General features: G+C 42.6%; 1 protein-coding gene across 2 annotated transcripts in view; it reads left to right on the top strand.

The window, feature by feature from the left end:
- SLC24A2 (solute carrier family 24 member 2) overlaps positions 1–20,029 on the top strand; it is a 656,915-nt gene that overhangs the window by 255,600 nt on the left and 381,286 nt on the right. The window contains exon 3 of one of the 2 annotated variants that reach the window (XM_053702654.1): positions 12,100–12,108. The exons of the other annotated variant lie outside the window; for it this stretch is intronic. Within the exon in view, the coding sequence (XP_053558629.1) occupies positions 12,100–12,108 (9 nt within the window). The remainder of the gene's footprint in view (positions 1–12,099; positions 12,109–20,029) is intronic. 2 annotated transcript variants of the gene reach the window in all.

The raw sequence follows: 20,029 nt of genomic DNA, 5'->3' as shown, positions 1-20,029 counted from the left end.
CGATTTACAATTGTTTTTCTTCTCTTATTAGAATCCCAGTCCCGAGCTCTAGGGGGGATTGTGTGTGTGACAGGCTGGACCTAGTTCTGTTTACACTCTCCCTGTTTTTCAGTTAAATGTTTGGGTGTTGCCTATTTTTCCTTTGCATGCTATTCTGTTTTAGGATAGTTTTTAGTTTTTAGAGCTCTGGGTTGTTATAGAAACTCATATAAGATTTCGTCACATGGGATTTTGAGACTAAATTTTTTGAGTTTGTTGTAGACTTCCGGTGGAAGCATTTAGATCTCTGTTCGGGATGATGGTCCCCCGATAATTGCGAGACAATTTTTTTAGGCCACAGAGCTTATATTCTTTTTTGTTTATCTCATCTTTTCTAGCATTGCTGGAATTTGGGAATTTCTGTTAGCCCTTACATGTTTTCACAGATGTGTTGTATCCTTGATGATAGGCAGGACCTGTTTTGGGTGCTAGTTAAGTCTGTTCTTTCCCTTTACACATAAGAGAGTCCTTCTAGCTTCAAATTGGTTTCTCTGACTGTTAAGCAGAGCTTACAGGCTCCTGTTGTCTGAGACTGTAAGATCTCCTTTCTTTGTTCAGGTAGAAGGATGTCTTTCTATTTCATCCTTTTGAGCAAATATTGTTTTGATCCTCGGTTTCCCTTTGGGGATCTGGAGGTTTAGGTGGCAGCACCCTGCTCCAGATTTTGCAGTAGCTCCCGGGTCTTGGCTTCTGGTTCTTTACCATCGGCTGTTACTAGACTTTTAGGGATATTCTCTTGTCTTTTTGATCCTCAGAGTTGGTTCTAGACTTGAGTTTCTGGTTAAATCTCCAGGGTGTTTATGTCTTCGGTCAGGAAGTTCTTTCCTGAGATCTTGAGATATGCCCTCTAGTCCCCCTTCTGGTCTTAGTTGGCCCGGGGGGGGGGGGGTGATATGGTCTACCGAGGCTGAGTCTTCAGCATGACATTTTTCCCATTATATATCTGTTTTAGCTGACTTATAGGGACAATCGGTGGGGGATTCGATCCCCGATGTTCTGTTTCAGGTCTTTCTGTCTGAAGTAGCTGTTCAGGGACAGTTTTGTCTTTGTTGCTTTGCTGCCTGTGGGGAGCGAGTGTCCTATGGGAGTCCATGGATCAGGAATTTTCCTTCCTTTTTATCCTATGGTTCCTCAGCTGAGCATTCAGCCTTGAGGTTCTGGTCTTCTGTGTTCGTACCAGTTGGGACTTTTCGGTGGGTAGCTCCCTTAGTTTGGTAGGGGAGAGTTCCTACTGCTTAGTTGGGAGGAGCTCGTGTTTGACAGTGGCCGGAGGCCCACTACGGCTCTTTGTCATCAGTCCTCTAATACGCAGGCTCTTCAGTAACGGATGTTCCCGGCTATCTTTTCTTCCCGTGGAGCGATATCTGATTGGAGAAGCCGATCAGTAGTCCTTTCCTATCCCTGGTTTCCTCTCACGTTCTCAGGGAGATGCGGTGTAGTGGTTAGATCCACAGCTTCTGAATCAGAAGGTTGTGGCTTGGATCCCAGGTCAACTTCTGTGTTTTTCTACCAGACGGTGCGTCTGGAGTCTGCTAGCATCCCTAAGTGGAAGGTTATTCTGGGGCCTTCAGTCTGTGCTGTTGGACCATATTTCTCGTTGTTGGGATTGGTCTGATCCTAGCTAAGCTAGCGACATGTGAGTCTGATTGTTCTTCTTATGTCCGCGAGTTAGTATCGCGGTTTAAGGGCCTCGCCTCCGTGGGTATTATTACTGGGCGCCATAGACTCCTATTTCTGGGAGCAGATGCGAGAAATTGTTTGGGCCTACCAGAGGGATAGCGTTCTGGAAGGGCTATGTTCTTTTTGTGGCGCATAATTGGTCCCTCGTCATCTATCATAGATGCTGAGGATCACCCTTGTAGGGATGAGCTGGTGTGTTCTGTCTTTATTTTCCCCAGGATGAGCAGGGCAAGGGCCTTCCTAGCGCGCGCTGGCTAGAGCAGCCCTTTTTGGGACAGATAGCTCTCTTATCCTGATGAGTACCTTCGTCGCATAGTATGTGGTAGGTGTGGGTTGAATCCGGCGGCAGTCCTTGCTCCTTGATTGTGGGCTTGCAAGCAATTTTTGATTCCCTGGATCATTGCACTTTCAGAGGATCATTGTACTTTCAGGCGTTTTGTTCTTTTTGCTGGGGTGCTGACTACAGTCAGGCCGGTACTTTTCTTGCTTCTTTTTGGAGCTTAGTCTCTTTTTTGGGGTGGCACCGGATTCATTTTTCTAACCATGCAGGAATGTTCTTTAAATTCCTTTTTCAGCGATTAATTCCGTCTGTAGATGTTTTTCTCTTTGCCATTGCCCCTTTGTTGTGATCTTACAGGACGTACTCCTTAGAGGAGTCTCCTTTTAATAAGGTTGTTTACAAGTTTGTTAGGGTTTTCTCCCTGGGATTGTTATTCTCTTTTTCTAAATGGATAGGGTTGCCTTGAAGGTCTTGGGACTTCATAGGCTTGGTTGTCTTCTTTATTGTTAATGAAGGAGTGAGTTTTTTCACACGACCTGGGAGTCATTGGGTTTTTTGTTAGGGCATTACCCTAAAGTTAACAGCTCTTTTGCAAAAAATAAAAACAAACACCCCCTAAATTTTTCAGCCAATAGGAATGCAACGGTACCCCCAATATAAAAGGGGTACCTTGTATTGAATCCTCAGTGTGCGGCAGGCGATCGCATGAAGAGGACCTCTGTGTCGGTCAGATGGACCTCTGCCTCCGCGCATTGACCGCTCCACCTCCGCAGGGATAAAGAAGATGCCGGTCCCGCGATGGATGAAGATTGAGCCGCCCGGATGAAGATGCTTCGCCGCTGGGATGAAGATCTTTTTCGCCGGACTTCAGCAACTGTGAGTACCAATTTTGGGGTTAGTGTTAGGTTTTTTGTTTTTGTTTCTTTGGGGTGTTTTTTTCTTAGATTAGGTATTTAATGGGCGAAAAAGAGCTGAATGCCCTTTTAAGGGCAATGCCCTACAAAAGGCCCTTTTAAGGGCTATTAGTAGTTTATTATAGATTAGGGATTTTTTTTTTTTTTTTTTTTTTTTTTTTAACGGGGTATTAGAATAGGAATAATTTTTGTTATTTTTGTAATGGTAGGTATTTTTTTTTTTGTAATTGTAGTTTACATTTTTTAGTAATCTTAGGTTTTTTTATTTTTAGTAATCTTAGGTTTTTTTATTTTTTGTAATGTTAGGTTTTATTAGTGTAAGCTTAGGTTTTATTTTTATTTCACAGGTAAGTTTGTATTTATTTTAACTATGTAGTTAGTAAATAGTTATATTGTAGCTAGCTTAAATTTTATTTTTATTTCACAGGTAAGTTAGTTAATAATTGTAACTTTAATTTAGGTCTATTTTAATTATGTTAAAGTTAGGGGGTGTTAGGTTTAGGGGTTAATATAGTTTAATTTACGTTATTGCAATGTGGGGGCCGGCGGTTTAGGATTTAATAGGTTTAGTTAGTGTTGGCGATGTGGGTGTACGGTGGTTTAGGGGTTAATAGGTTTAGTTAGTGTCGGCGATGTTTGGGAACTGTGGTTTAGGGGTAAATAGGTTTAGTCTGTGTCAGCGATGTTTGGGAACTGCGGTTTAGGGGTTAATAGGTTTATTTAGTGTTTTAGTTAGTGTTGGCGATGTCGGGGAAATGCGGTTTAGGGGTTAATATGTTTAGTTTGTTTCGGCGATGTTTTGGAACGGTGGTTTAGGGGTTAATAGGTTTAGTTAGTGTTGGCAATGTCTGGGAACTGCGGTTTAGGGGTTAATAGCTTTATTTTGTGATTTACTTAGTGTCGGCGATGTTGGGAACTGCTGTTTAAATAGAAGAATGAAAAATTCCGAATATGAATAATGGATATGAAAATTCAGAAACTGATTTATTAATTTTCGGAATTTTTCGGGATTTGCCGATTCGAAAACTTGGGTGCATTCAAATCTCTGAATCGGCCAAAATTAAAAAAACAAAACACACATGTCTAATATATGCAGTTAAGATTAAAATATTAAAAACAGATTCAATATTGATGACTAGCTAATGCGTTTGAACACAGATTTATTTCACACTTAACCTATAACATCAATTCATGGTGTGTGCAATTAATGCTTTCATTTAATTTTGCATGGTTTTGTAATAATTTTTTTTTACTATCCATTTAATCATAAATTAATATTCTGATGATCACACTGTAGCTGTGTTTCATAGGTTAATTCCTTTGCGATTTCACATCCCAGTGCTAAAGTCGATTTAGCCATTTACACTACTTATATTTAAACTTAAATTTGTCAGCATGCCAAGCACTTTTAGAAAATAGCTTTAGCTTTTAAAAAACTCAACAATGGCAACAAAAATTCTATAGCATATATAGGGCTAGTTTACAAGTGACGTGCTAACGTTATTGCAGGTGCAATATTGCAATTTCGTAACCACGCTAATTTGAGTGTGCATTACAAGTTTAAAGCAAATGCATACCGCTAAGCGCAATCCAAATTTGTACTTGTTTGGTTAGCTTGACTGAAGATCTCACGTAAAGAGTTAGAGTTAAAAAAAAATGTACACCAAATACAACATTATAATAATAAATACATTAAAATAAAATGTATTTAATAATAAATACATTAAAATAAAATGTTACACTCATTTATACACTATCTAATAAAAATATTCATATAAAAATAACTTACTAAATTTAAATAACTTGTGTTTATATATATATATATATATATATATATATATATATATATATGTAAACGATAAAGAAGGGATCCAGGCGTAATCAAGAGTCCATTAAAAAGAATCTTTATTGTCATCGAATTAAAAGTTATGTAGGCTTGAATCCAGATCTGCCAATAGGTTTAAAAGTAATCACTTAGTCTTACATGTTTCAGCCTCCACGGCCGTAATCATAGACATACTCCCCTAGCATATGGGAGGTGTTTTTATAGGGCTATCCTCCACCCAATTAAGAACAATACTAATTAACCCATTTAATAACATTTTAAATAACTTGTATATATATATATATATACAGTATATATAGGTATAGGGAGCACAGGTCAGCAGAATTTTGAGTGCCTAGGGCAGCACTAAACCTAAATACGCCACTGGTTTATGTGTTAATATGTGTACAGTATATACAATTATAAACAAATAAATATATCTGTATTTATATATATATGTATAGAATTAAGTAGAATGTTACCACTCAGTGTCAGTGAGTAGAAACAAGCGTTACTCTAGTAAATGCGCTAGTCAGAGGTATGAAAATCTCATAGAGCAGCTATTAAGGTACAAATATTGTGTGATAGACAAAGTCTATACAATATAGGAGAATAAGTATCAAAGGGTAAACAGCGCTTATGGAAATTCTTAAAAACTGAATATATTAGAGTCTCGGCAGTATTGGTTGGTAAAGAAAACAGAAAAAAAAGTATATGAATATACGTATATATATTAGAGTCTTTGATAGGATATTGGAATCCTAGTGTAGTGAAGGAGTAATAGATACCCTTACCAAAAGTTACCTCAATCCTATGAGGTAAGTTTGCCGCATTGGAGGATGTATCTGGTGGTTAGATGAATCCTGGATGCTCTGGTCTGTATAAATTCGCTGCCTCTTGGAGTAGAATGGGATGTAGGTCCCCTTTGTGCTGGCTTCTTTAGGAAACTTCCTGTATTTATTGCCTCTTGGAGCTTGGTTTTCTTGTCTTGGTATGAACTTTCTTGTCCAGATATATACTGTTCTGTGCAGTGTCGAGAATTTGTCTGTTTTCCCTGATGAAGCGCCCCGAGAGTTGATGTTATCAATTGATCACTCTCTTCCTGACTTGGTGCATATATATATACAAAGGGGACCTACATCCCATTCTACTCCAAGAGGTAGCGAATTTATACAGACCAGAGCATCCAGGATTCATCTAACCACCAGATACATCCTCCAATGCGGCAAACTTACCTCATAGGATTGAGGTAACTTTTGGTAAGGGTATCTATTACTCCTTCACTACACTAGGATTCCAATATCCTATCAAAGACTCTAATATATATACGTATATTCATATACTTTTTTTTCTGTTTTCTTTACCAACCAATACTGCCGAGACTCTAATATATTCAGTTTTTAAGAATTTCCATAAGCGCTGTTTACCCTTTGATACTTATTTATATATATATATATATATATAAGCGCTGCTACAATCTGTCAAACTTGAAGGACCGTGTAACTGTTCCACAGCTTAGATTCCGGTAAGATCTTTTCAATTTTTACACATATTGCAAACGCCACAGTGTGGCTCCTTTTATCTATATGGAATCAAGGGTTAATATCTCCTGAGGGGGATTATGAACAGTTGGGTTTAATCATATATGCTTTATTTGATTTTATGCTGCTTTATGTGTGAGATGTTTATGGGCTCATAGGCTGAGATGGAACATACAGGTTTAACTTTCACTTTGAAGGTTGCGCAGCTTAAAAGCTTGACGCGCTTTTTCTCCTAGCAGGGACGGTCCTGCGTTGCGCACCATGAGACTTGGAATGTTCGAGGCTTCCATTTCCTTTCTCTTGACCAAGTTACGCAGAGGAGTTTTATCTCTGCTCTGTCTGGGTCATAGGAGGTGGTGAGTGCCCCAGCCATTGGGGGTATAAAGGTGCTGGGGTTTTTTTAAATTTAAAATAAAGTAATGCCTGTTTATATTGTAAGGGAGCTCTGGGATATCCGCCCTCTCAATTATGTTTCATATGCCTTTATAAGGGGATTTTATCAAATAAGGTTTACATGTTTGATACCACTGAGTCGCCCACCTCTGAGGAGTCCTCGTCCAGTGAGGTGCACACCCTACATGCATCTTTTGATACACATGCAGCTTCCCATAGCACTGCTAATCCTCCATTTGGAGGGGGCCTTTTTTCACCAGACGTTACTGCGCAGTTTCATACGGCGGTGTCTGCGGACATTAGTGCTTTCCCTCGCACTGCTAAGCGCAAGTGAAAGGTTAAATCTTGCACTCGTGCCCAGGAGGCATCATGCAATTTGTCAGATATATCTGATCAGTTATCCGAGGATGAGGTTCTCTCTTAAACTTCAGAGTATGAACTTTCAGGGTTGGAGTCTGCTGTCTATAATCCTCCGTCTGTGGAGGATCCAGTTTTTAGATATAGGACAGAACGTTTATGCTTTCTACTAAAGGAAGTTTTGACTACATTAGAGGTTACAAAGGCCGAGCTGCCAGACTAACCTCTGGGTCCTAAATTTGATGGCAATCATTATTAAGGTCGAGTGGGACAGGATTAGATTCCTCTTCCAGTTCTCTGCCTTTTAAGGATCCCGGTTCCGGGCTCTCTATGAGGGTGTGTTTTCTTTTTCCCATCCCTACTTGGTTGGCACTATTTTTACATTTGTCACGCATAATACTAGCCCGTGTGAGGATAGTTCGTTGTTTGTTCATAGAGCCGCCAGATATAAGGATGGAGACTCTGTTAAAGAGGATATTTCAACCTATTTGTTTTACTGGGTGCGCTTGTCGCCACAGTTGCTGGAGCGGCTACCTTTTGGCGCATCTCCTTCGCGAAAATGATCGAGGTGGATGATTCCCTCAACATTTTTCAGGAAAGAATTAAGGCTTTCTGGGTTACTAATTATTTTATCTGTGCTATTATTACGCAGATTTATTAGCCTATGGCTAGGACTTCAGGGTTTCTGTTCAGACCCATAAGGCGCTCTGACAGATATGATTTCTAAGTCTAGTCTCTTTCCCTCTCCTTTACGGGAAGGAGTTTATGTGACTATCTCTGCGGTTTCAGGGGCCAATGGTGCCTTTATACCGTAAGATAAGAACAAATCTAAGGGACAAAGTACGTATTTTTGTTCCTTTAGTTCTGATAAAGCCCAGCTTCAGAGGCCTCCGCTAAGCCAGAGCAAACCAAGAGTTCTTGGAAGCTGGCTCAGTCCTGGAATAGATCCAAGCAGAGCAAGAAGCCTGCAGAGACTAAGTCCGCATGAAGGGTGGCCCTCGGTCCTATTTTGGAACATGTAGGGGGCAGACTGTCGCTCTTTCAGAGGCTTGGTTCAGGGACATGCAGGATCCTTGGGTCCTAGAGGTCATAGCTCAGAGTTACAAAATAGGTTTCAAATCTCATCCACCCAGGGGCAGATTCATCCTCAACCTGTCTTCAAGACTATGAAAGAGGGAAGCCTTTCTGGAGTGCGTTAGGGATCTGTCCTCCTTTGGAGTAATTCTCCCAGTGCCTATCGCGGAGAGTGGTTTGCGATACTATTCAAACTTTTTCATGGTCCCAAAGAAGGAGGGATCCTTTCGTCCAGTTCAGGACCTAAAGTGCTTAAACAAATTTATAAAGATCCCCTTGTCAAGATGGAGACAATAAGGTCCATCCTTTCCTTCTTTAAGGAAGGGCAGTTTATGACCACTATAGATCTGAAGGAGGCATTCCTTCACCTTCCAATCCACAGGGAACACTTCCAGCTCCTCAGGTTTGTGTTCCTGGACCAGCACTTCCAGTTCATTGCACTTCCGTTTGGTCCAGCTACTGCTCCAAGAATTTTTACAAATGTTCTAAAGGCTCTTCTAGTAGTCGCCAGAACCCGGGGTGTAGCAGTAGCTCCCTACTTGGACAATATTCTGGTACAAGCACCATCATTTCGTCTGGCAGAAGTCCATTCAGAATCTCTCCTCTGTCTTTTTCGATACCACGGAGGGTACGGAGATAAATAGAGAAGGGAGTTATCTTATTCCAAGCACTAGGGTGGACTTCCTGGGCACTATAATAGATTCCATAGACATGAGAATATTTCTAACAGATCAGAGAAGTTGCAAGCTAGCTTCAACATGTGTTGCCCTCCAGACCTCCTTAAGGCCATCTGTGGCTCAGTGTATGGAGGTGATTGGTCTCATGATGTCCAGCATGGACATCGTTCTCTTTGCCAGGTTCCAACTCAGGCCATTGCGTCTGTGCATGCTGAGGCAGTGGAACAGAGATCATTTGGATCTGTCTTAACAAATTTCTCTGGACAACTGGTCGAGAGAATCGCTCTCTTGGTGGCTCTGTCCGGATCACCAATCCCAAAGGACATCCTTTTTTAGACAATTCTGGGTGACTGTGACGACAGACGCAAGTCAGTATGGGGAGCTGTTTGGGACGCCAAGAAGGCATAGGGCCTGTGGACGCAGAAGGAGAGCTCCCTCCCATTCAACATTGTAGACCTTCAGGCAATATTCAATGCTCTGAAGGCTTGGCCCCTACTGGCTTTGACCCAATTTATCTGATTCCAATCAGACAATTTAACCTTGGTGGCTTACTTCAACCATCAGGGGGAATGAGAAGCTTCCTAGCTATGAGGAGAGACCCACAACTGTTCGCTGTCAGTGATCCACATTCTGGGTGTGGACATCGGGGAAGCAGATTTTCTCAGCAGATAATCCTTTCATCCGGGGGAATGGTCTCTCCATCCCGAAGTGTTGGCGGAGATATGCAACAGGTGGTGAACACCGGAGATAGATCTCATGGCGTCCCGTCTCAAAACCAAGCTACCCAGATATGGGTCGAGGTCCAGGGATCCTCAGGCGGAGCTAATAGATGTATTAGCGGTGCCTTGGAGGTTCAATCTAATTTCTCTTTTCCTGCCATTACCACTCCTTCCTTGAGTGGTGGCTCAAATCATACAGGTGCAGGCGTCTGTGATACTGATTGCTCCATTGTGGCCGTGAAGGATATGTTTCGCGGATCAAGTGGGGATGACATCATCTCCTCTTTGGAGGTTACCTTGTCGCAGGGATCTGCTGGAACAAGGCCCTTTTCTTCATCAAAATCTAGATTCTCTGAGGCTGACTGCTTGGAGATTGAACGCTTAGTCTTAGCCAAGAGAGGGTTTTCTGAGAGTGTTATTGATACTCTCATTCAAGCTCGTAATCCGGTTACTCGTCGCATCTATCATAAGGTGTGGAGGACCTACTTATTCTTGTGTGAAGAGTGTGGTTTGTCCTGGCACAATGTAAAGGTTGCCAGGATTCTTTCTTTTCTCCAGGAGGGACTGGGGAAGGGCCTCTCAGCTAGTTCCTTGAAGGAACAGATTTCAGCCCTGTCTGTTTTACTGCACTAGAGCCTCGCTGAGCTTCCAGATGTACAATCTTTTGTTAGGTTCTGACTAGCATCAGGCCAGTGTTTAGATCTAATGCACCTCATTTGAGTTTAAATCTTGTTCTTAAGGTTTTGCAATGGGCTCTATTTAAACCTATGTATGAGGTTGACATTAAGTTGTTGTCTTGGAAGGTTCTTTTTCTACTAGCTATTGCTTCTACGAGCAGAGTCTCTAAGATTGCTGCCTTGCCTTCTCTGTTTGTTATCTATTATGGGAAGCCTAGGGGTCAGAGGGCCTCTTCGACCTCCTTATTTTTTTGGTTGAGTAGTATCATCTGCTTAGCATATGAGACAGCGGGACTTAAGCCTTCTCAGAGGATTACAGCTAATTCTACGAGAGCAGTGGCTTCCTCTTGGGCCTTCAAAAAAGAGGCCTCTAGGGATCAGATTTGTAAGGAGACTACCTGGTCCTCCTTACATACTTTTTCCAATTTTACAAGTTTGATTGTTTTGCTTCTGCTGAAGCAGAATTTGGGAGAAAGGTTTTGCAGGCTGTGGTGCCCTCAGATTAGGGGCTGTCTTTCTTTTTTACCCTCCCATTAGCATTCAGTGTCCTCTGTAGCTTGGGTATTGTTTCCCACAAGTAATGAATGCAGCTGTGGACTCTCCCTGTATTAAGAGGGAAAACATAAATTATGACTTACCAGATAATTTCCTTCTATACAGGGAGAGTCCACAGCTCCCATCCGTGTCCTCCGATGGGTGGCCCTAAATTTATTTCTCTTGTTAAGTGTATCCAGTCCACGGATCATCCATTACTTATGGGATATTCTCCTTCCCAACAGGAAGTTGCAAGAGGATCACCCACAGCAGAGCTGCTATATAGCTTGTCCCCTAACTGCCATATCCAGTCATTCTCTTGCAACCCTCAACAAAGATGGAGGTCGTAAGAGGAGAGTGGTGTTTTATACTTAGTTTATTTCTTCAATCAAAAGTATGTTATTTTTAAATGGTACCGGAGTGTGCTGTTTATCTCAGGCAGTATTTAGAAGAAGAATCTGCCTGCATTTTCTATGATCTTAGCTAAAGTAACTAAGATCCATGGCTGTTCTCACATATTCTGAGGAGTGAGGTAACTTCAGAGAGGGAATGGCGTGCAGGTTTTCCTGCAATAAGGTATGTGCAGTTAATATTTTTCTAGGGATGGAATTTGCTAGAAAATGCTGCTTATACCGGATTAATGTAAGTAAAGCCTTAAATGCAGTGATAGCTACTGGTATCAGGCTTATTAATAGAGATGCATACTCTTATAAAAATGTAGTATAAAACGTTTGCTGGCATGTTAATCGTTTTTATATATGTTTGGTGACAAAACTTATTGGGGCCTAGTTTTTTTCCATATGGCTGGTTTGATTTCTGCCTAGAGACAGTTTCCTGAAGCTTTCCACTGTTGCAATATGAGTGGGAAGGGCCTATTTTAGTGCTTTTCTGTGCAGCTAAAAATACTGACAGAGACATTCAGCTTCCCTCTGCATGATACAGGACATCTCTGAAGGACTCAAAAGGCTTCAAAGTCGTGTTTGAGGAGGGTAACAATCACAGTAGACTGTGGCAGTTGTTGTGACTGTGTTTAAAAAACGTTTTTGTCATTTATTATTCTGTTTTTGTTATTAAGGGGTTAATCATCCATTTGCAAGTGGGTGCAATGCTCTGCTGACTTGTTACATACACTGTAAAAATGTTGCTAGGGTAACTGCCTTTTTTCACTGTTATTTCAAATTTTGTCAAAATTTGTTTCTCTTAAAGGCACAGTAACGTTTTTTATATTGCTTGTTAACTTGCTTTAAAGTGTTTTCCAAGCTTGCTAGTCTCATTGCTAGTCTGTACAAACATGTCTGAAACAGAGGATACTTGTTCATTATGTTTAAAAGCCATGGTGGAGCCCCATAGGAGAATGTGTACTAAATGTATTGATTTCACCTTAAACAGTAAAGATCAGTCTTTATCTATAAAAGAATTGTCACCAGAGGGGTCTGTCGAGGGGGAAGTTATGCCGACTAACTCTCCCCATGTGTCGGACCCTTCGCCTCCCGCTCAAGGGACGCACGCTAATATGGTGCCAAGTACATCAGGGACGCCCATAGCGATTACTTTGCAGGACATGGCTGCAATCATGAATAATACCCTGTCAGAGGTATTATAAAGATTGCCTGAATTGAGAGGCAAGCGCGATAGCTCTGGGGTTAGACGAGATACAGAGCACGTAGATGCTGTAAGAGCCATGTCTGATACTGCGTCACAATATGCAGAACCTGAGGACGGAGAGCTTCAGTCTGTGGGTGACGTCTCTGATTCGGGGAGACCTGATTCAGAGATTTCTAATTTTAAATTTAAGCTTGAGAACCTCTGTGTATTGCTTGGGGAGGTATTAGCTGCTCTGAATGACTGTGACACAATTGCAGTGCCCGAGAAATTGTGTAGGCTGGATAAATACTATGCAGTGCCGGTGAGTACTGATGTTTTTCCAATACCTAAAAGGCTTACAGAAATTATTAGTAAGGAGTGGGATAGGCCCGGTGTGCCCTTTTCCCCACCTCCTATATTTAGAAAAATGTTTCCAATAGATGCCACTACACGGGACTTATGGCAGACTGTCCCTAAGGTGGAGGGAGCAGTTTCTACTTTAGCAAAGCGTACCACTATCCCGGTTGAGGACAGTTGTGCTTTTTCAGATCCAATGGATAAAAAATTAGAGGGTTACCTTAAGAAAATGTTTATTCAACATGGTTTTATTTTACAGCCCCTTGCATGCATTGCGCCTGTCACTGCTGCGGCGGCATTCTGGTTTGAGGCCCTGGAAGAGGCCATCCATACAGCTCCATTGACTGAAATTGTTAACAAGCTTGGAACTCTTAAGCTAGCTAACTCATTTGTTTCTGATGCCATTGTTCATTTAAAAAGACTAAACTAACTGCTAAGAATTCCGGATTCGCCATCCAGGCGCGTAGGGCGCTATGGCTCAAATCCTGGTCAGCTGATGTGACTTTAAAGTCTAAATTACTCAACATTCCTTTCAAGGGGCAGACCTTATTCGGGCCTGGTTTGAAAGAAATTATTGCTGACATTACTGGAGGTAAGGGTCAAACTCTTCCTCAGGACAGGGCCAAATCAAAGGCCAAACAGTCTAATTTTCGTACCTTTCGAAATTCCAAGGCAGGTGCAGCATCAACTTCCTCCGCTTCAAGACAAGAGGGAACTTTTGCTCAATCTAAGCAGGCCTGGAAACCTAACCAGTCCTGGAACAAAGGCAAGCAGGCCAGAAAGCCTGCTGCTGCCTCTGAGACAGCATGAAGGAACGGCCCCCTATCCGGCGATGGATCTAGTAGGGGGCAGACTTTTTCTCTTCGCCCAGGCGTGGGCAAGAGATGTTCAGGATCCCTGGGCGTTGGAGATCATATCTCAGGGATATCTTCTGGACTTCAAAGCTTCCCCTCCACAAGGGAGATTTCATCTTTCAAGGTTATCTGCAAATCAGATAAAGAAAGAGGCATTCCTACGCTGTGTGCAAGACCTCCTAGTAATGGGAGTGATCCATCCAGTTCCGCGGATGGAACAAGGACAGGGTTTTTATTCAAATCTGTTTGTGGTTCCCAAAAAAGAGGGAACCTTCAGACCAATTTTGGATCTAAAGATCTTAAACAAATTCCTCAGAGTTCCATCTTTCAAAATGGAAACTATTCGGACCATCCTACCCATGATCCAAGAGGGTCAGTACATGACCACAGTGGACGGATGCCTACCTTCACATACCGATTCACAAAGATCATCATCGGTTCCTAAGGTTTGCCTTTCTAGACAGGCATTACCAATTTGTAGCTCTTCCCTTCGGGTTGGCTACAGCCCCGAGAATCTTTACGAAGATTCTGGGCTCACTTCTGGCGGTTCTAAGACCGCGAGGCATAGCGGTGGCTCCGTATCTAGACGACATCCTGATACAGGCGTCAAGCTTTCAAATTGCCAAGTCTCATACAGAGATAGTTCTGGCATTTCTGAGATCGCACGGGTGGAAAGTGAACGAGGAAAAGAGTTCTCTATCCCCACTCACAAGAGTCTCCTTCTTAGGGACTCTTATAGATTCTGTAGAGATGAAAATTTACCTGACGGAGTCCAGGTTATCAAAGCTTCTAAATGCTTGCCGTATTCTTCATTCCATTCCGCGCCCTTCGGTGGCTCAGTGTATGGAGGTGATCGACTTAATGGTAGCGGCAATGGACATAGTGCCATTTGCGCGCCTACATCTCAGACCGCTGCAATTATGCATGCTAAGTCAGTGGAATGGGGATTACACAGATTTGTCCCCTCTGCTAAATCTGGATCAAGAGACCAGAGATTCTCTTCTTTGGTGGTTGTCTCGGGTCCACCTGTCCGAGGGTATGACCTTTCGCAGGCCAGATTGGACAATTGTAACAACAGATGCCAGCCTTCTAGGTTGGCGTGCAGTCTGGAACTCCCTGAAGGCACAGGGATCGTGGACTCAGGAGGAGAAACTCCTTCCGATAAATATTCTGGAGTTAAGAGCAATAGTCAATGCTCTTCTGGCTTGGCCTCAGTTAGCAACACTGAGGTTCATCAGATTTCAGTCGGACAATATCACGACTGTGGCTTACATCAACCATCAAGGGGGAACCAGGAGTTCCCTAGCGATGTTAGAAGTCTAAAAAATAATTCGCTGGGCAGAGACTCACTCTTGCCACCTGTCAGCAATCCATATCCCAGGCGTGGAGAACTGGGAGTCGGATTTTCTAAGTCGTCAGACTTTTCACCCGGGGGAGTGGGAACTCCATCCGGAGGTGTTTGCTCAATTGATTCATCGTTGGGGCAAACCAGAGTTGGATCTCATGGCGTCTCGCCAGAACGCCAAGCTTCCTTGTTACAGATCCAGGTCCAGGGACCCAGAAGCGACGCTGATAGATGCTCTAGCAGCGCCTTGGTTCTTCAACCTGGCTTATGTGTTTCCACCGTTTCCTCTGCTCCCTCGACTGATTGCCAAAATCAAACAGGAGAGAGCATCAGTGATTCTAATAGCGCCTGCGTGGCCACGCAGGACCTGGTATGCAGACCTAGTGGACATGTCATCCTTTCCACCATGGACTCTGCCTCTAAGACAGGACCTTCTAATACAAGGTCCTTTCAATCATCCAAATCTAATTTCTCTGAGACTGACTGCATGGAGATTGAACACTTGATTCTATCAAAGCGTGGCTTCTCCGAGTCAGTCATTGATACCTTAATACAGGCACGAAAGCCTGTTACCAGGAAAATCTATCACAAGATATGGCGTACATATCTTTACTGGTGTGAATCCAAGAATTACTCATGGAGTAAGGTTAGGATTCCTAGGATATTATCCTTTCTCCAAGAGGGTTTGGACAAAGGATTATCAGCTAGTTCCTTAAAGGGACAGATTTCTGCTCTGTCTATTCTTTTGCACAAGCGTCTGGCAGAAGTTCCAGACGTCCAGGCATTTTGTCAGGCTTTGGTTAGAATTAAGCCTGTGTTTAAACCTGTTGCTCCCCCATGGAGCTTAAACTTGGTTCTTAAAGTTCTTCAAGGAGTTCCGTTTGAACTCCTTCATTCCATTGATATTAAGCTTTTATCTTGGAAAGTTCTGTTTTTGATGGCTATTTCCGCGGCTCGGAGAGTCTCTGAGCTATCTGCCTTACAATGTGATTCTCCTTATCTGATTTTTCATGCAGATAAGGTAGTTCTGCGTACCAAACCTGGGTTTTTACCTAAGGTGGTTTCTAACAAGAATATCAATCAAGAGATTGTTGTTACATCATTGTGTCCTAATCCTTCTTCAAAGAAGGAACGTCTTTTACTTAATCTGGACGTAGTCCGTGCCTTGAAGTTTTACTTACAAGCTACTAAAGATTTTCGTCAAACATCTTCCCTGTTTGTCGTTTATTCTGGACAGAGGAGAGGTCAAAAAGCTTCGGCAACCTCTCTTTCCTTTTGGCTTCGGAGTATTATACGCCTAGCCTATGAGACTGCTGGACAGCAGCCCCCTGAAAAAATTACAGCTCATTCTTTTTTTTTTTTTTTTAAACATTTTATTGAGTAAGAAAAGATTACACTTACAGTGAAAATAACCATAAAGTTGTACGTATAGATACTCAGATAAATCGTATTAGTGAACTGTATTACACAGACGGTTGGGGGGGGGGCATTGTCCATTGAGAGAGAGTCTTTGATGAAACTAGTAATCAGGGAAGCTCCCCAAGGGTCAGGTAATATTAGCAGGCACGGTGTTGAGAGGGGGTTGATCTTTTAAGTTAGTGATGGTACATATCACTCATTACCTGACTTTTCAGTAGTTCGATATAACGTTTACTTCTCCATCCGGTATCCTCGCAGACAAGGTGCAATCCTCACAAACATAAATTGCATGAAAACCATAACATTTCAGAAACATGTGCCTATACGGGCTAAGACAATAAGGAAAAAGAAAAAGAGAAAAGAAAGAGGAACAAGAGGAGAGATGGGAACATAGAAAGGGGAAAGGGCGAAGAGGAATAGAAGAAAGGGAAGGCTAAATAATTTGATAAAGTGGAGAGTTGATCCAGACGGGGCGGCCCACCCCAAGGCTGTAGAGTCTGTTAAACTATCTATGCGCGCAGGAGGGTCTGCCAGTAAAATTGTATGTTATGGTAAAAGTCAAGACCACCATTCTTAAAGTACGCGTATTCTTCAATTTCTAGTAGTTCTGATGTGCTATGCAGCCATTCCTGTCGAGTTGGGATCTGGGCAGATTTCCACCTGCGCGCAATAAGTAATTTGGCTCCATTTAAGCTATATTGTAGGAGTTTCCATTTTATTTTACATATTTTCTGTGGTTTGTAGTTTAGAAGGGCTGTGGTTGGGGGCAGTTCAAATTGTTCTCCCATGATAGTTTTCAAATTGTGAGTAATGTCTTCCCAAAATGGGAGTAGTTTCGGGCAGTGCCACCAGATATGGGCCATTGTGCCCGGAGATCCGCAACCTCTCCAGCATGTGGCATTAGAATGAGGATATATTCGCTTAAGCCTGTCAGGGGTAAGGTACCATCTAAACAGGACTTTGTGGTTAAGCTCCAAAATTCTGGGGGAGGAGGAGGACTTGGCGGAGTTATAACATATGTTATCCCATTGCTCTTTGGGTATAGAGATTCCTAAATCAGTTTGCCAGCTAGTGATATATGAGGATGTGGGTAGGGTAAGGGTGTCATCTAACAGTCTTTTAGTGATAGACAGTGAACCTCTGGGCGTCACTCCCTCTAGACAGAGTCTTTCAAATTTCGTCAGATCCCTCAGTAAGTCCTGTTTGTGGGGTGATGAGCCTAGTAAGTGTGTAATTTGAGCATATTTTAGCCATCGGGAAAAAGTTCCACCGACTAGTTCTACAAGCTGCGATCTGAGTTTCAATTTTCCTCCCTCGGTCAGGTAAGTGAACGGTATAGTTGGGCCTGTATCAGGGGAGTACGCTTCGTTCAGGATAAGCCCCCCGTGGAATTCCGCATTTATCGGAATTGGTGTCATTGGTGAGATGTATGTCGAGAGGCCTTTAGTCTTAAGTCTGATGTTATCCCATGTACGGAAGTAGTGAGCGTAGAGGGGGGAGGTTCTGGATAGTGTGGGTCTACATGCTTGTTTAATCCAACACAATGGCCCTAAAGTGGGTGAGCGCAACAGGAAGGAATCTATAGAGGACCATGCTTTTGTATGTGTGACATCATGCCACTCTAGGATTTTTTGCAGAACTACAGCTTTATAGTAATGTGATATTAGTGGTACCCCCAAGCCTCCCTTGCGTAGGGGTTTCATCAAGATCTTTTTACTAATACGGGGTTTTACCTTTCCCCAGATAAAAGAATTTATCATGGATTGTAGTTTGGTCAGGTAATGCAATGGCAGTTGGATTGGTGCAGCCTGAAGTAGATACAGGATTTGGGGCAAGGTGGTCATTTTAACTGCCTGGATCCTTCCCCACCAAGACAGGGGTTTCTCCTGCCAGGAGTCAAAATCTTTCCTGAGTTTGTATAATAGTGGTATATAATTGAATTTAAACAATTTGTTAACAGAGGGGGCCAAATAAATTCCAAGGTATTTGAGTTTATCCTGAAGTAAGGTGTATGAGCATAGGGTTTTGAGGTTCTCAAAGCTTTCTTTTGGTAGGTTAATATTAAGGATTTCAGATTTTCTAGCATTGATGGAGAAGTTAGAGTGGGCACTAAATCTCTTAAATTCTGTCAATAAGTGTGGCAGGGACTTATGTGGATGTGTTAAGAAGGTGAGAACATCGTCAGCATAAAGAGTGAGCTTATACGTGTTGGGACCTAACTGTGGGCCAGTGATATGTGGGTTTCTCCGAATGTGGGCCGCTAGTACCTCAATGGAAATGGCGAACAGTAGGGGAGACAGGGGACACCCCTGTCTCGTGCCATTTTGAATTCTAAAGCTGTCAGAGAGTGTATTATTTGCTCTGACCTTGGCGGTCGGGCAGGAGTAGAGGCTAAAGATCCTCCGAAGCATCATGGGTCCTATCCCAATAGTAGTCAGGCAAAGCCTCAAGAAGGCCCAATCCAGCCGGTCAAATGCTTTCTCAGCATCGGTTGAAATCAGGATGGTGGGTATTTTTGACCGGCCGGACTGTTCAATTAGGTGTAAGACCCTTGTGGTGTTGTCCCTTGCCTCTCTTTTTGGGATAAAGCCAGATTGGTCGGTGTGAATAACCTGTGGCAAGATTTTATTCATTCTGGTCGCTAATATTTTTGAGTAAAGCTTAATATCTGTATTAAGTAAAGATATTGGTCTATAGTTGCCCACCTGAGTGGTGTCTTTGTCCGGCTTAGGGATAACTGATATGTATGCCTCAAGGGAGCCCTCTGACCATGTTGTTCCCTTATCTATGGACTGAAATAGGGTTGTTAAATGGGGGATGAGCAGGTTTTTATAATGTTTATAGTAGGCATTTGAGAACCCGTCTGGACCTGGGCTTTTATGTAAGGGGAGGGAATTTATGGCTGATGTTACTTCCTGAGGTGTAATGGGGCTGTCTAGAAGTTCTGATAGTTCTTTAGGGATGCTGGGAAGAGAGGCATCTTGTATGTACTGTTCTGTGGCTGAGGGCGTTGCAGTTGCTGGGGGGGTCTGTAGGTTATAGAGACTGCTATAGAAGTTTTTAAACTCCTCAACTATTGAGGGGCTACTTACTAAACTGTGCCCCGCCGTATTCACTATCTTATGAATATGCGTGCTTAGCCTACGCTCCCTAAGGACTCTAGCAAGAGAGGGGCCTATCTTATTAGACCTAGCCAGGGATGTCTTTTTGAGATATATCGCCCTAGTTTGGGCTTCCTTGTAGAGTAATCTATTTAAGTCATTTCTGTGTTGCCTCAGGAGGTCGGAAAGGGAGAGGTCGGCGGGTGCTTCTTGGTGTTGTTTCTCTAGAGTGCGTATGGAATGCAGGATAGTCAAAATTTGTGTTCTGAAGTGTTTTGTCTGTAAAGCTTTATGTTTGATCAGTTCTCCGCGCAGGACCGATTTATGTGCTTCCCAAAGTGAGTGGGGGGAGATGTCATTCGTGTTATTAATTCTAAAGTACTCCTCAACGGTATCTGCTATGTGTTTGGAGAGTATTTTATTTTTTAGCAACGCTTCGTCTAACCTCCAAACAAAGGGGGATAGGGGGGTTTCTGACCATTCAAGGGTTATTGATACCATAGCGTGATCCGACCAACTAGTTGGGGTAATTTCTGCATTCTGAATTTGACCGTATATGGATTGATCAGCTAAAACATAATCTATGCGGGAGTAGTTTCTGTGTGGGTTTGAGTAGAAGGTGTAGGTGCGTTGGGAAGGGTGTTTCAGTCTCCATGTGT

This window comes from Bombina bombina, chromosome 2 (genome assembly GCF_027579735.1).
Source record: "Bombina bombina isolate aBomBom1 chromosome 2, aBomBom1.pri, whole genome shotgun sequence".
Lineage (NCBI taxonomy): Eukaryota > Metazoa > Chordata > Amphibia > Anura > Bombinatoridae > Bombina > Bombina bombina.
Note: the sequence above shows the minus strand (reverse complement) of the source record. Positions and strands in the feature narration are given on the sequence as shown.